Here is a 16,734-nt window from a genome sequence, read left to right on the forward strand (position 1 = left end):
ATTTACTAGCAGGGAGACCAAATCAACAACTATTCCACCCTCCATACTTTTATTCGAAATCAGTAAAATTGCCCATTTTTCAATCAAATCAAGTGATTGGCTACTCTAGTTACGGACCCCCTCCTGCAGTGTATTGGGAAAAAGCTTCACGTGCATTTATGCAGTGACTTAATCCACAATACAATCTAGTCTACATTGCACTCTAGAGAATATGCTATTGATTTTATAAAATTATCTGTAAATTAATACCTTAAATTAAAGTTTAAAATGCAAATGTCGAGTATTATGGTTCAATTGTGCTCTAAACAAAAATATTCATTACGAATGCACCCTTGTCTTATAAAATAATCTACAATTGATTTTATAGGCTGGACTTTTCTGCTTGTGCGTGCACTTGTGATGTTAGGTTGTATAAAAATGTTAACTTTGATCAAAATCGGATTTCCTTCTTTAATCAAAGGTGTTCTTATTAAAAAAAAATAAATAAATAAAAAAAAACTATGTAAGAGCACTCCTAGACACATCAAGTACCTTCTGTGAAATTTTTTAAAAGATCGGGCAGCCGTTTCGGTGCCCATAGGGAACTCTCTCTCTCTCTCTCTCTCTCTCTCTCTCTCTTTGCCGTCTCTAGTCAATATGAATGTCCCCATCATATCTCTTTTAATATGAGTCCCTGCTACACAACAGGAGCTCGGCGAATACTTGGCGAATGGCAGCGATCATTTGGTGTTGTGGGAGGTTATGTTGGTGATGTTCTTGACGTATGATCAAACAAAGTAGTCCAGCAGGTTCAGATCGGGGGAGAAAGAGAGGGCAGTGAGAGAAGCTTACAAAGTCATAGCACTCCTTCTGAAGTCAAACCTTGAACTAAATGCCGAGTCCTGCTGCCACACACCAGGGTATCACCACACTTTTCAGCACATCCAGGTACACTTTGGTATTGACTTTCAAACCGACTCTGTATGTGTGAGGTGGCATGATGAGGCCCTCACTTGAAATCATATCGAAGACCATAACCGTGGCCGGAAACTTTGCTGAGTTGTGCCCTTAAGCGTTGAACTGTCCGGATTTGCATTTTGAGGATGCTGGCAATGGTCCTACTGTCATAAATTAACATGGTAGAGAGCATGAGGTGTACAGTGGTGCATCTCTGATCTCGCTTATTGAACATTGTGTCACTTTTAGACATGATAGAAGGCTCATATCGCTCTTCTGGTTTGTACACAACTGGCCAATCAGTTTTCATCGAATGGAAATGGAATCACATCGTCTTTTCTAGGGTGACAATTTTATCGTTCCACCCTGTATAGGAACCAATTTGAACGTGAAAGTGAGAATCGACCATCGACAGTTGTGCGCATGTGGGAGAGGGTAACTAATTTTAGCCAGTTTTTTTTTTTTTTTCTATTTCAGTTTTTTACTTTTCAGACTTGGCGTGCAAGTGGTTTCTTTCTTTCGCTTTTTTATGTACTTAAAAATATGTTTTTGTATTTATCTTTTTAGACCTTTCGTAATTTGTTTGTATTTTTCACGTTTTCTTTAAAAATACAAGTGAAGTGGGAGGGGGTTAACGAACTGTGCTTGTTTGGGGCTCGAAAATGTGGGTAAAAGCATGTTTATAGCTTATACATTCAGAAGACGAGAGTTTCAAAACTACACAAAAAAGAAAAAAAAAAGCACGTGCAAAAGTTTAGGTAATGAATTCATTATTTTACAGAAATTGTGGAGCCAAAGACAAACAAAAAACAGTATGACTTATATGTTGTTCTTGAAAGGTACTTTGCAATTATAGAAATAAAATAATAATTGAATAAACAAAAAGCGAATAGAAAAAAACAACTGATCTGTGAAAAAAAAAGTTCTAAAAAAAAAGTTATTGTTGTAAAAGAAGACAATAAAAATAACCCTCCCAAAATTTGGTTACTTTTTTGGCACTTCTACAGAATTGGGACAAGACTTTGTAGTCGATAAATGAAGTTTTCAGATAAAAAAATGGTTTCAATTGATTTTTTGTCAATTCTAATAAGTTACAATGGTAGCTTCCAAATTATGCAGTCGGAATTACCTGAATATTATTGAATTATTAAAAAAAACAACTTTAATCGTTTTAGCAGGTGAAAAATTACTACTATCTTGTTTCAATCAAAACGGAAAATTACCTCCCTTTTGAAGTCTCTTGTGTCTTACGATCGTTTTCTTTCAAATTTTTTATTTTCTTTATTAAATATTTTTCTATCTAATCGATTTTCATATTTTTTTGATAAAATCATCTTAAAAATATGAGGAATATGTAGATACTATTGTTTTTATGTGAAATTCAGTATTAAGATTTCCGAAATTTTGTCTTAATAGTGTAGAAGCGCCCTTTATTTCATATAAGTTCCCGGAGTTTAACGATGGTCAAGAAATGGGTGATTATTTTAACGCTAGATTTATCATCAAAAAGTGATTCCAGCACTAAAATCTAAAATAACTATAATGGTCGAAAATTGCTCCGGAGGTGGGAGGACTAATGAGAGCTGAATTAGAGTTCATTAATTATGTAACGCTGAGTAACTCTGCTCGTTGGAAAAGGAAAGAGAAAATGATTGATCACTGATATGAAATACATTTCCTTTGTAAAGGAAAAAACAAATTCGTGAACATTAAATAATATTGCTGTGAAAATGATTATTTTGGAGTATCTAGCCATGGTTAGACTTGAAAAATGTCTTAAGGGATCAAGGCCGAGTTGCCTGGTACATGAGAAAATAGTTGATGGAAATTTTGTTACTAATGAAAAGTTACCTAATTAGTGTGTATGGGTGAGATGGCTAATTATCCAATCAGGCCGAACCAGATTATGATGTGATGAATAAGGATTGGTTGGATGAGAAATCCGCTCAGACCTTCACCACCCCTCCATTTATAAGACACTGCAGAGCAAGGAAAAATAAGTTATTTGGTGGTCACCGTTGTTGAGAGCCCATGTTGCTGTCCACCACTCAATCCCATGTAAAAACACTCGTTCACTCACCAACCAATAAGCAAGAAAAAATCGGTTGATTAAAAACAAGAAAACAAAGGCCCCATTTGACTAACAATCGAAAACTACAAGACAAATAAAAATATAATCTATATTTTTATTTATATCTTTTCGGTTGATAACTGTACTTATTTTACTTTTCTTCTCATGAATAATTAATCCTTATAACGTCTGCGTCAATCATTCATTGTTATTAACTTATGAGTTAACTTCAGGCAGGAAACCACATTGAAGCGAGAGAGAGAGAGAAAGAGAGAGAGAGAGAGAGAGAGAGAGAGAGAGAGAGAGAGTCGTCAACCTACCGTATCCTCCAGCATCCAACACAAAGCATCATATCAACCCTGTCATTGGATATCGGTGGTTGGGAAAACTTCTTGTAATTGTTAAAGGAGAACAGCTTAGTTTTTTATTAGCATTAACGGCTCCATTTCACTACAGTCTGGAGGTAATTTTCTAACGATTCTGCCATTGTCTTATAGAGCATTTTATCATAAGCAAATATACCCATCTCGGACACAATATTATCAGGGAGTTCGTTTTTGAATATCAGGAATAATAGTGGTCTAAGGATCGACTCTTGAGGCACTCCTGCATTAATGTTATGCTGTTTCGATGTACGTCTATCAATGACAACCTGGATGGTCCTATTGTCTAAGAAGGATCTAATTATATTTAATATTCGTCCAGTTATACCATACGATTTAATTTTCATTAGCAACCGTTTGTGCCAGACTTTGTCAAAACCCTTATATATATCAAGGGCTACAGTCCTAACTTTGACCGCCTTATCCAATACATGGTATATGCGCTCAGATACAACCGTTAAAATATCTACAGTAGAATATGTGGTCAATTTGTAAAATCACCCCACCCCCTTAAAAAAAATGAGATTATACTATTTTGGAGGCGATTACATTTGGACACTCTGAAAACTTTGGTGTAAAGAATAATTTAGAATTTAGAGTGGAGGATCAGTTGTGTGTATAAATTTAGCGTAAAATGATCCTCAATTTACGGACATTCAAACTTTTTTAGGACTGTTAACAAATTTATTTTTTTAATTTTTATTTTATTTATTTTATTTATTTATTTATTTATTTATTTATTTTTGCCATTAACACTAAGTTCGACCGGTAGAATCATAAAGCCATACGTAATTCCTTAAAATTAACTCTAATGGTAGAAAAAAAAAATGGAAAAATGACTAAGTACTCTAAAACGCTAGAATGACCTGAAATGGATCATTTTACGTTGAATTTATATGCGATACTGATCCCCTAAACTAAACCATAAAATAATTGCTTTTTTGTTCGCTAAATGGTAGAGGGTGTTTATATATAATCGCCTAAATAGTAGAATCTATTTTTTGTGCGCATATGTGGTGAAGGTGGAGAGGAGTTATTCAGCTGGGTGTATTAATCTACAATAATATCGAATATGTTTCTGTTCAGTCTCAGAAGGCCATCTTTCCCGGAATTATCTCCTCCTTCGGGGTAGATGGGGGGGGTATTGCAGGATTTGGAGAATTTCGCTCGTCTGGTCACGGCAAATTTCGTGTGCGTACAGAGTGCCTCTCCTCCTCCCCCATATCTTTCAACATACGACAACAATGGTAATTAAAAATAGACATTGTGATTACATTATTTTCGAACCATTTGCAATGCACGTTTTACGTTGGGATTTTATCTGTCCTTGTCGACCTAAAACTTTCGTTTCAGATAGCAGATAGGTGGACACATGAAAGAAGCAACACAAAAAAAGAACTAATTTTTGTTTCTTTAGATTTGGGTAAGTATATCTAAATATTTTGCAAATGTTTTATTATATATCAAGTTATCATGATTTTTTGGTAATTTTGTAGATTGGCACTCTCAGCTCTCTCCCCCTCCCAAGTGAGACTCTACTTAGGTAATCCGGAAGAAAGAGAGAGCCTGTTTCCTCCGTTTGCCTATAGGTTGCGTTAATGTATGTCCACCCAGTTACGAAAGCACAAAATATATATAATGGCACCCTTGAAATAAAAATAAATGTTTTTGCTATATTTTAATTTTAAACATGTTTTTTTTTTTGTTTTTTTTGCAAACATATTTAAGTTTTATTTTTTTTTTCAGACATGTTTTAATTTGCGACACCACCCGCCCTACTCCCCAATGTTAACAGAATTTTTGTGAAAAATTAAACAGTTCTTCTGCTTGAGTGCTCGGTATATGTCGGCGCTTACTTACGGAAAAACGGTAAATTAAATTGCAGAAGCACCTGTTAAATGTTGTACAACCCCCCCTAAAAAAAAAACCCGAAAAATAAAAATGCTTTTGTAAACCGCTCGTGAAAACTTAATTTTTTAGATCAATTAAAAAGCATCAAAAACTACGTAACACAGAAAAATGAACCACATTTTTTTGTTTTTGAAAATTTTATTGTTATTTTAAATGTCTGCTAAAAAATTCTTCCGCAATGTGACAAGCCACCTTACTACGCGCGTCCATGCGCGAACGCATCATGTAAGAATAGCATAAACGATGGCGGTGAGTTGGCACAAGATAGTGCGAGGGTTCGGGGGTTAATATCATGCAAACAGTAAATTTGCGACGGGTTTGAATATCAGATTCGTTGTTAGTGACCCCGAAAATATTTAAAGAACTAAATTTTATTGGTCGGTGTTCTGTTATAGTTAAAGTAAACATTTACCAAAAAAAGTAAAGAACATATAGAATTTAGAGTGGGGAATCAGTTTCGCATATAGATTTAATGTGCCATTTTAACTTTTTAGGGAAGTTAGTCAAATGTTGGTATTATCGGTTATCCACTCTCGGTTAATGCACTTCCTATCCTAAAAAAATGAAATTCTACTTTTTTTTCTATTTTATTTATTTATGTTTATGTTATGCGATTATCTGTGAATACTCCGACAAACTTATCGGGAAATAATAGATGATGATGATGGTGGTGATGATGAAATGGGGGGGGGTCGATTTCATATGTAACTTTTCTAACATTTTTATGGCTGTTAACTGAATTTGTTTATCTGTTTTATGTTTGCTTGAGTTACACGATACGAAATTTCAAAGCCGCGAAAAAATGTAAAAAAGGCAGACGACACTAAAAACATACGTATGTAAAACCAAATTATGTTAGGGGTTAAGATCAAACTTTTACGTTAGGATTTAGGTGTTTGTTAAGATAGAATCGACGAATCGATTTTTTGAATATGTTGTTTTAAGTAAAACAATATTACATACTTAATTGTCACGTGGGTAATAGTATTGCATCCAAAAATTTCGAAAATTCATCGAAGTAGAACAATTGTATTTTTAAAGTTTATTCCTACAGAAAACAAATATTGCAGCCATGAACAAGTAATCTAAAATATTTGTCCGGGTTATGTCCCGTGTGTGTCTATTTTTTAACGTCTAGAAAAATGCAATTTTACCCACTTTTCTGTAAAATTTATTTTTTAACTATAAATAACTTTCTATTCGATAAATTTTCGTAATTTTTGGACATATTACAATTTTCGGTGTGACAATTAAATACATAATATTGTTATTGATTAAAACGACGTATTAAAATAAAAGTAATCCGGCATATTGCTCGAGACCAGATTGGTAAATCACATAAAAGGTGCCTGGAAAACTCGTACTCGGAAAACTCATATTATATACTCGGTTGTATTTCTAGAAGGGTACCAAATATTCGTATATGTTATGTAATTCTTATTAGAAGAGGACTGATGTTATTTGTTGTTGTTGTTCATATTTGTGAGAGTCTTTAGTGAGAGATTAGAGTCTTAGGAGTGTTCATGTTGTAAGAGATAGCATATTGGAGACATAAACAGGTATATATAAAGAGAGAGACAGTTCTGTATGAACGAAAGTGCTTCTATAAATATTGATACATATATTTCTTACCTATTTTTGAGATGATGATTTTCACAAAGTTCTTCTATATATATATATATATATATATATATATATATATATATATATATATATATATATAAAAGCGAAAATGTATGTATGTATGTCTGCTAAAAGCTTTCGACAGACTGAACAAAAATTGACAAACTTGGTCTCATATGAAAGCCCCATCCTTCGCCCGACAAATATCGAAAAATTGGCCAAATTCACCCTGAAATCAACACTTTTCTACAGGGGGGGTCAGCAAAAACCGTCCTCTCATTACGAGATCGATTCTACGCATGCGTCAGACGACGTCATAACCTGATTTAACTGACACAATTTCATGTGCGTCGTGTTAGCTCATTTGCTTAGAGCGTTGGGTCATTATCTAAACGTTTTGGGTTCGAATCGTGGTGTAAGATGTCTTTTTTTTTCGATTTTTTAAATTTTAATATTGAAGCCGGGTTATTTAAGCCATTTTCACGTAACGTTAGTTTTTCTGGGTTTTTTTTTTTTTTACTTCGCTTATTCTTAGGTTTTCATTAACATCCTCACCCCACCCCCGACCGACGATACACACCCAAAAACACCCGGGTACCCACCGATTTTTTAAATTTTAATATTGAAACAGGCTTATTTAAGCCATTTTTCACGTGTTTTTTTTTTGGGGGGGGGTTATTTTTCAGAAGTTTTAACGTTCGTTTTTCTGTTTTCTTTTTTGTTTTTGCTTTTCAGATTTTTACATTTAACATCGTTCGTTTGCCTTACGTTAGTATTTTGTGGGTTTTTTTTACTTCGCTTATTCTTATGTTTTGATTAATATATATATATATATATATATATATATATATATATATATATATATATATATATATATATATATATATATATATATATAACCACTTGACTAAGAAAGATCGGACACCATAAAACAAAACCGAAACTTTTTTTTCAAGTCAGCCCTTTTTCAACTGACTTCATAATTTTATTTTTTAGACCAGACTCTCTATCTGATCTCCCTGTTATATTCCTTTGGGTGTAGGGTAGTGGTGATATTCCGCCCTTGTCGATCGTGTGTCCGAGGAAGTTGACTTTTAATTGGCCGAAGATGCATTTTTCAATGTTTATTTTTAGGTCGTAATGAAATAATCTCTGGAAAATTTGATCCAGGTGCTGTTTATGTTCGTCAAGGTTTTTACTAGCAATTAGGACGTCATCCACGTATGCAAATATGAATGGCAATCCTCTGAAAACCTTGTCTATTAAATGTTGGAAAGTTTGACTAGCGTTTCAAAGTCCGAAGGGCATGCGAGTGAATTCGTAATGTCCAAATGGTGTGGTCAAGGCTGTTTTGTGGATATCCTCCTCTGCTACGGGAACTTGGTAGTATGCCTTCACTAGATCCAAGTTCGAAAACGTTGTTGCGTTCTGTAATCCGATCACAAAATCGTGGATGTGAGGAATCGGGTATCTGTCCGGTACAGTTTGTGCATTCAGTCTTCTGAAATCGCCACATGGTCGCCAGGATGTCCCGTCCGATTTTTGCACCAGGTGGTGCGGACTGGTTGTTCGGTCGTTTTAATGTAGTGCTTAGCACTATGCAGACTGTGTCCGTGTCCCTGAATAACTGAGACAGCTGCAGATATTTTTGGAGTAATTAACAGATAGATAGGTCCTCAGGTAGGCTGAGCTGATACCTGTTGACTGGTATCGGGTGGAGAGTCCTCTGACCACTAACTTCGTTTGGTTGTCTGTTAATGTGTGGTTGCTCATATCCACAAACAAGTTGAATTTCGCCAGGAAGTCCGCTCCTATTATGGGCATCGTCACATGGTAAAAATCCATGTGAAAGTTCGCCTCAAGCCGATGTTGATGGTCAGTGATTTATCCTCGAATGTGGATATCTTGGTACCGTTTGCTACTTGCAAGTGACACGATTGAGTCGTAATCTTCTGACTGGTCAGCGGTGGGATTACACTTATCTCGGCGCCAGTGTCTATTAGAAAATTATATCCATGGGTGCTGTCATGGATATAGAATAGATGACAGAGGGTCCAGCGACAGCTGTTGTCTTTACTGCCTGGAATCCTCGTTTCCCTGTTTCATTCTGTTACTGAAAGAACAAGAGTGAGTGCAGCGTCGCGCGTTACTGCCGAATTTGTTGTGGAAAAAACAGTGTCCACCCGTTGTGTTGCGTTCCAAGGTCCGACTTCGGCTGACACTCCTTCGTCTATAGGACGACATGTGCTGTGAGCGCTGGAGCTTTGCCTTTAGTAAACCTTGTAATTGTTTGGAAAGCTGCTTGATGGTGGATTTTAGCTCCGCTAACTCTTCGTCTGAATGTGACGAATCCATGCTCTCGTTTCGCTTGATTGGCGGTCTCTGGTCTTTGCATAAGTGGGGAGTCGGCATAGACGGACGTCTGCAGTTCAGATTTAAATGGGAAAATAGCATGATGTTGAACTGTGGGGTTGTTGAAGGAAGTGTGTGTTTCATCTCAAGGTCGGGTGTCACCAATTTGTAGGTGTGCAGAAGGATGTGCGCGTCTCATTTCACGGTCGGGTGTCATCAATTTGTAGGGTACAGAAGGACGTGCGTGTCTCATTTAACGGTCGGGTGTCACCAATTTGTAGGGGTTCAGAAGTTTAATTAAAATTAAATTTCAACGCCCGAAACAAAATAATAAAAGGAATGAAACAAAACGACACCTTCTGCACCACATTTATTATTTAACAAAAACAGTAAGATAAATAAACAAAGACCCAATTGGTGAAAGTTCTTTCAAAGTCATTATGATTAAAATGTTAGGTGAAAGTCCTTCGTGGAATTAATGAGTTTTGAAGGTTAAAGTCCTGTGTGAAAATAATAAGATTAATTTAAAGTTTGTGTTTATCTGGCGAAGTTCGCCTTACTTAAAGAGTCCCATGAGGAAAGTAATTCGAGAAGAAAATGATTTGTTGTTATTAATTTAGATGTGCGGAATGAATGCGTGTATGCATAAGTGATTGTTGAGTGTCCGCGTGGCGTGTGTATGGTGGTGTTGGCAGCGATGATGTTATGAACACGAGAGGCATGTTCTCGTTGTGTCATTTTTTAGTGTCCGCGTGGCGTATATATTTGGTGTTGGCGGCATTGGCGGTGACGATGTTGTGAGCAAGAGAAGCCTGTTCTAGTTGTGTTCATTTCATTACGCAGAAAACAATGGCTGAATAAGCGCATGCACTTTGTAAACACTTTTTTTTTTTTTTAATAAAAAATAATATTTCTAATAGTTTTTAAAAAACTTTAATAATTTATTTTGGAAGTATTTTCTATAAAGAAATTAAATAACCCACTTTAAAAAAAAGAAATTACGAGTTTTGTATATTTTATTCGCAGTTTTGTGTTAAGGGTGTCAAAAGTTCCCAAAAATTCTCACACACCTATTGAGACGGCAGATAGATTTTTTGTCATTTTGAGCAATAACAGTATTACACACTTAATTATCATGTCGAAAATAGTATTACATCCCAAAATGACGAAAATTCTGTTGCCAGGTGGCTCTTCTCTTTGCCGACCCTTCAACTGATGCCACAAAAAAATTAAAACTATTTGGCAATTCTGCATTATGCGGACGGCGATAACTATTAGGGGGCGATAATTCCAATTTCTTCTTGTCAAACACAACAAATAAATAACAAAAAAGTTTTTTTTTTAACACAAAAATATTGGAAAACAAAACATTTATTGTCTAAAAATGTATCATAATATAATTGTGAAGACACTTAAAAGTCTGCATAAGAAAATATAATTTTAATAAAACAATTTTGGAATTAAAACAACATTGGATCTTTTTTTCCAAAACATTTGATTTGAAGTAAAAATGTCACTGTAACAAAATATAGTTTTAATTTTTGTAAAAACATTTATTGAAGTCTACGTAAGAAAACATAATCCTCCTGTATATAATATTTTGATTGCAGAAATTATGATTGCAGAAATTGTGATTGCAGAAATTGTGATTGCAGAAATTGTGATTGCAGAAATTGTGATAGCTGTGCAATAACAGATCCCAAATACAAATTTATTATATCTAAACTTTTACCCACCATCTTATGTAACTTTTGAACGCAGCTACAGACACATTTACTCCTTATAATAAAACCCTGTTATTTCCTACGAGCTACATCATCACAATTGCCAAGATCTATAAACGAAGTAGTTCGTATATTCCCCTCTACCTGAAAAGTCCTCCCACTCGCTCAGTCAAGACCGGGTAAATATATAACCATTATAACTATATTGACCTAACACCCTTATTAACTGGATTAAACACTCATACTCATACAACTACAATAACACTTCACTATTCGAAAATAATGATTTCTCCCCAGTAACATTCTGCCTATTCGCATTGGTTGTGACCATGATATTCTATTATTCCAGATTACACACAATCATGCAAAAAATGATAGCCCTTAATCAATATGGCCCTTAATCCATCCTTGGACGTACTTGGCTTTTATATAGATAGAGAATTGCATCAGTAGTGAGATATCTTCTGGAGCGGTAGAAGGATCCCACCATCTTTCCAGCGACCTTGGCAACAGACTTGATGTACATGTTCCATTTCAGATCAGGAGTAAAGGTCAAGCCCAGAAGCTTGTCAAAACATGAGGGCTTCTCCTAGACGAGAGCCATCCATTTCAATTGATGCCAGATGGGGATCAGAGCGTTGATGATGTAAGGATAGGAGTTTGGTTTTAGATGCATTAAAGGTAACCAGCCACGTCTTCCCCCACTGAACCACTCGTTTGAGATCAGAGGAAAGAGAATCAGAGAGAGCTTTGTCATTTACAGCCTTTGATGTGTTGCCATAGATGGTCGTGTCATCAGCATAGATGTCAATGAATGATTTAAGTATGTGTTTAGGGAGATCATTGATGTAGATCAGGAAGAGAGTTGGGCCCAGGATGGATCCTTGAGGGACTCCAGCATCAATACTGCAGGCCTCTGATTTTTGTCCATCAACCACTACTCTTATGAGCCTATCGGAGAGAAATGATTTAATGATAGAGACAACATTTCCAGTTATACCATAGCTGGAAATCTTGTGAAGTAGGCCTTTATGCCATACCTTGTTGAAGGCCTTTGATATGTCAAGAGCAATTGCCCTAGAAAGGAAGCCTTTGTCAAGAGATTCACTAATCCTATGAGATATAACCGTTAGCACATCTGCGGTAGATCTTGCAGAACGGAAACCATATTGCGTGTCACTAAAAAGGTTATTTCTGCTGAGGTGGTTGACTATTTCTCTATTTAATATGGATTCCAGCAACTTACTCATGACACACAGGAGACTTATTGGTCTGTACTTAGAGGGAGATGACTTATCACCTGAGTTCTTAAATACAGGGCATACTGATGAGGTTTTCCAGGGTTTAGAAAGCACTTCTCCTTAAGGCAACGCTTAAACAGTTTCGTAAGTATGGGAGCAAGTTCTGGTTGAAGCTTTTTTAACACTATAATTGGGATGCCGTCAGGGCCAGTTGCTTTACTGGAATCCAGGTTCTTGATTAGCTTGGCGACCTCATGCACAGATATTTGTATGTTACCTAGCGCATTGTGTGTTATAGGAGGAAATATGGGGAGTTGATGGCCTTCGTCGCATAGGGTAGAATTATCTGCAAAGTTCTTGGCAAATAGTTTGGCCTTGTCTGAAGCTGAGGAGATGACCTCTGGTCCGTTGATAATGGTTGAGATAGAACGCACACTTCTGTTCAGGATCCTATTTGTTATTTGCCAAAACTGGTGGGAACCAAGCCGCTGATCAGCTACTTTGGATTTAACAGACTGAGCATATAGCTCTCTTGCATTTTTTATTACTCTTTTACAGTGGTTGCTGGCAGTCCTGAAAGCAGCTTTAGTCTCAGTGCATCTATTACGTTGGTAGCTATGGAAAAAGTGATTTCTGTGCGCGATAGCAGCAGCACATTCTGGGGAGAACCATGGCTGGCTGGTAGGTTTATGTTGGAATTTTTTAGATGGTATGAATCGGTCTATGCCTACAATTAACGATTCGGTCAGGTCTGATATTATAGCTGACACATCCTTTTTAAACATGGAAATTCCACACTTTACACTTTTTTACGTTTATCTCATCAATTACAAACTTACCTTTCAGATTAAATAATTTCTTATGATTTTTATCGTCAGGGATCAGTTTTCAATTTTAACGTTCTACTAAATTGAACACATACTTTGTGACTATCACCAAGAAAAATATTGTGACAATATTTTGCTCAAACTTATAATTGAAAATGATCCCCGACGACAACTCATAAGTTAGGTAAGGGGTATTTATTCCGAAACCCGTTTTTAACATTAGATCGTTGGGGATTATCCACCAACAACAACAACTGTAGTTTTTTTTTCACGAGGAGGGGGCCTGCTTCCACCAGGCAACGCCGGTTAAAGGGTTCCTGCTAGTTTATAACAAAATAATCTTTGAATTAAGCAACATTGGACTTTTATAAAGTAAAATTGATTTGCTTTGTTTCGAACGATTTAATAATATAAATGAAAGAATTTCACAAAAAGTATGAGTTATTGTTCCCTGTTCTTTGACCGAGAAGCGCCACCTGGCGACAGTTTAGTGACATGCACAAAAAAGGAAAGAAAAAAAACTGCCGTCGTCCGTATAATGCGGAAGTGCCCTATGTTTTGTTACAGTGACAATTTAATTTTAATTCAAAACATGTGTCGAAAAAAAATCCTTTCAAAAAATTTTTCATTGAAATCATTAAATTGTTTAGGGTAAAAAAAATCCAATTTTACTTTAATTCAGAAATGTTTAGGGTAAAAAAATCCAATTTTACTTTAATTCAGATATATATAGGGTAAAAAAATCCAATTTTACTTTAATTCAGAAATATTTAGGGTAAAAAAATCCAATTTTACTTTAATTCAGAAATGTTTAGGGTAAAAAAATTCAATTTTACTTTAATTCAGAAATGTTTAGGGTAAAAAAATCCAATGTTGCTTTAATTAGAAAACTGTTTTATCAAAATTATATTTATTAAAATTATACTTTTCAATAAATGTCTTTACAATTATATTTTGATACATTTTTATGCAATAAATGTTTTTGTTTTCAAATATCTTTGTGTTTGGAAAAATATTTTGTTTGTTATTTATTTGTCATGATATTTGAGCAAAAAGAAATTGGAGTTATTGCTCCCTAACAATGGCGCTGTTTGTGTAATTCATAAAACTTACGGTAGATTGTTATTATATTTAATTTTATTGTTTCTCCACTTTGCTCCAGTGTAATTAGTATCCGATAAATGTTTTTTTTCTATTTTCATTTCTTAACGTGGTTCTAATAGTGGAGAGGAGACAGAGATTGGTTCACGTGTGGATTATTATTGAATGGATTTAATCTACCAGATTATTAAAAATAAGCATGAAAAATATCAATTTCTAATAAATCGATCACTCGTTTTAGAACAACTCGATGTTTTTAGGCCAAATTTTGTGAATTTAGCCGTTTTTTTAAAAGCAATTTAGCCTTTTAAAAATTTGGCTTGAAATTTGTCTTTTTCCAATTATTTTATATACATGTTTATGATTATCTTTCTCTTTCATCACCCGAAATTTACAAAAATTTTGCCCGGACAAATTTTTCTTTTTTTTTTTTTTTTTTTTTTTTTTTTTTGAAAATAAAAAAAAAAAAAATTAATATGCAATCTTCAAGTTTCGTCACCTAACATTTACAATTTTTAAATTAACAAGAAAACTCTTTGGTATATTTACATGTGTGTACAGTTTCTAATACAATAAATCGATCCTCCATATTGGAACCACTCGATGAGAACACACACACGCCCCTTTTACGGAATTTTTCATTTATTAATCTAAAGGCAATAAACAAACATGGCGACCAATGAAAACGATATAAAATATGAACTCGAATACTCATAAAAATCAACTTTTAAATCTCTAAGTCTTTAGTTGGTACTCTTCATATTGACCTTTAATTATTGTGTTGTGCGTGACAATGGTCTTAGGAACCCGATTTCTTGCAAATATTGTTCTCAACATTTGTCTTACAGTAACAGCTTTCCTATCTCTCCACTTTTTTACTTATGGCCAACCAAAAAAGGAAAAATATAAAAAAGTAAACCAATGTCTTGGATATGTGCATGATCCATATGGACTCTTTATCCATGGTGTCCTTTTTTTGAGCCACATATGTAATTTGGTTTGTTTAAATGTTTTGATTTCCATATATTTGAAGCACATCTTTACAATACCTTGCCAATGTGGTCTCAATCCTCTTTGCATCGCAACAAATGCGCAATGAATATTGTTGTACGTATTTTTTAATCTTCTTCGTGTTGCAGCAATTTTGCAATATTGTTGCGTACACTATCTCTCAAATGTTCATGTTCTCCATTTTCACTTTGAAATCTTAACCTGGATATTGCATGCGAGATGATGTTTGCCTTAACATACACTAGTCTGGGTGCCTGGCGTTGCCCGGGTGTTTGGAAGTATGTGTTGAGTCCAAAAAAAAAAAGTGGTAGTAGGAAGGCAGGCTCGAACCTGTACTGCCAAAGAGGAAAAGAATGTGAAAAAAAAAAAAACGTGACGTCTTTGCCGTTGCGCCCATTGCCAAATCAGAAGTGACGAAGGTTTAAATTAAAGCTAGTCAATCGAAAAGAGGGGATGACTTTCAAAAATATTGGCGAAAAAAAGCGACTCCTACTTGTAGAAAAATGCCCAGTTAAGGTGAAGGAATTAATGTTCTTAGTCAATTTTTTTTATATTTGTCGTCCGAAATACCCTTTATGTAAAATTTTAAATGTTTAGACCTAAAATTGGCTGAATAGTTTGCTAGAGATTGCAAAGGTCAAATTTTTTTAACTTTGACCCCTTGGAAGCCAAAAACCAATCAAAAAGCTTTCCCTATGTCTGCATACACTTTATGTAAAATTTCAAATGTTTAGACCAAAAATTTGCTGAGTAATTTGGTAGTGACCGCAGAGGTCAATTTTTTTTAACTTTGACCCCAATTTTGATCCCTTAACATTTATTGTTTTGGGCTCAAATCAAATTAAAATGTTTGATCCATGTCCAAGTAACATACATCTAAAATTTCCAGTGTTTAGACCCAAAATTGGCAGAGGAGTTTGGTAGAGTTTTCAAAAGTCAAATCGTTGAACTTTGACCCCTTGACAGCCAAATTTATGGCCAAAAACGGATTAAAAAGATTTTCCCAAATCTTAATACCCCTTATGTTAAATCTCGCGTCTGTAGACTAAAAATTGACTGAGTAGTTTGATAGGGAAATGCACACACACACACACACAGACAATTTCACTTTTATAGATAGATAGATTGGGTCAAGAAATGGTTTGCTTCATTTAATCCTGTTAAGACTCCTCTATTGTCCTTCAATTGTAGGCGTGTCCCTTTTCTTGCTGAGATTCTTATGGATGGTTCTGCTTTTGATGAGAAATCAAGTCTATAATTCTTCTTTCTCATCAAATCTTTCTTGGAGTTCATATATTAAATTCATTGCTCTTTCTTTCTGCTTCTCGTAAAATCGGTTATCTCTATTGCTCTAAACACTTTTTCACACCCAAGACTATTCTCTATCTCTACGAATCTATTATCAAACCATGTATGGAGTACTGTTGTCATATTTGGGCTGGTGAATATATGTTCCATTTGAAGGTTCTTGATGAATTGCAGAAACGTATCCGTAATTTGATTGACCTTACACTTTCTTCTTCACTGCAACTTCCCTCTCACAGACGTGATGTT

General features: G+C 35.0%; 1 protein-coding gene across 16 annotated transcripts in view; it reads left to right on the forward strand.

Moving 5' to 3' along the window:
* LOC145263147 (putative monocarboxylate transporter 5) overlaps positions 1-16,734 on the forward strand; it is a 643,731-nt gene that overhangs the window by 359,928 nt on the left and 267,069 nt on the right. Inside the window, exon 1 of one of the 16 annotated variants that reach the window (XM_080120123.1) lies at positions 1,167-1,371. The exons of 13 other annotated variants lie outside the window; for them this stretch is intronic. In XM_080120123.1, coding sequence (XP_079976249.1) covers positions 1,360-1,371 — 12 coding nt within the window. In that variant the 5' untranslated portion in view covers positions 1,167-1,359. Of the gene's footprint in view, positions 1-1,166; positions 1,372-4,659; positions 4,814-16,734 lie in introns of those variants that run through there. 2 more of the 16 variants (XM_080120131.1, XM_080120126.1) reach the window with 2 other exon arrangements.

This window comes from Euprymna scolopes, chromosome 38 (genome assembly GCF_053919585.1).
Source record: "Euprymna scolopes isolate OS-2025 chromosome 38, ASM5391958v1, whole genome shotgun sequence".
Lineage (NCBI taxonomy): Eukaryota > Metazoa > Mollusca > Cephalopoda > Sepiida > Sepiolidae > Euprymna > Euprymna scolopes.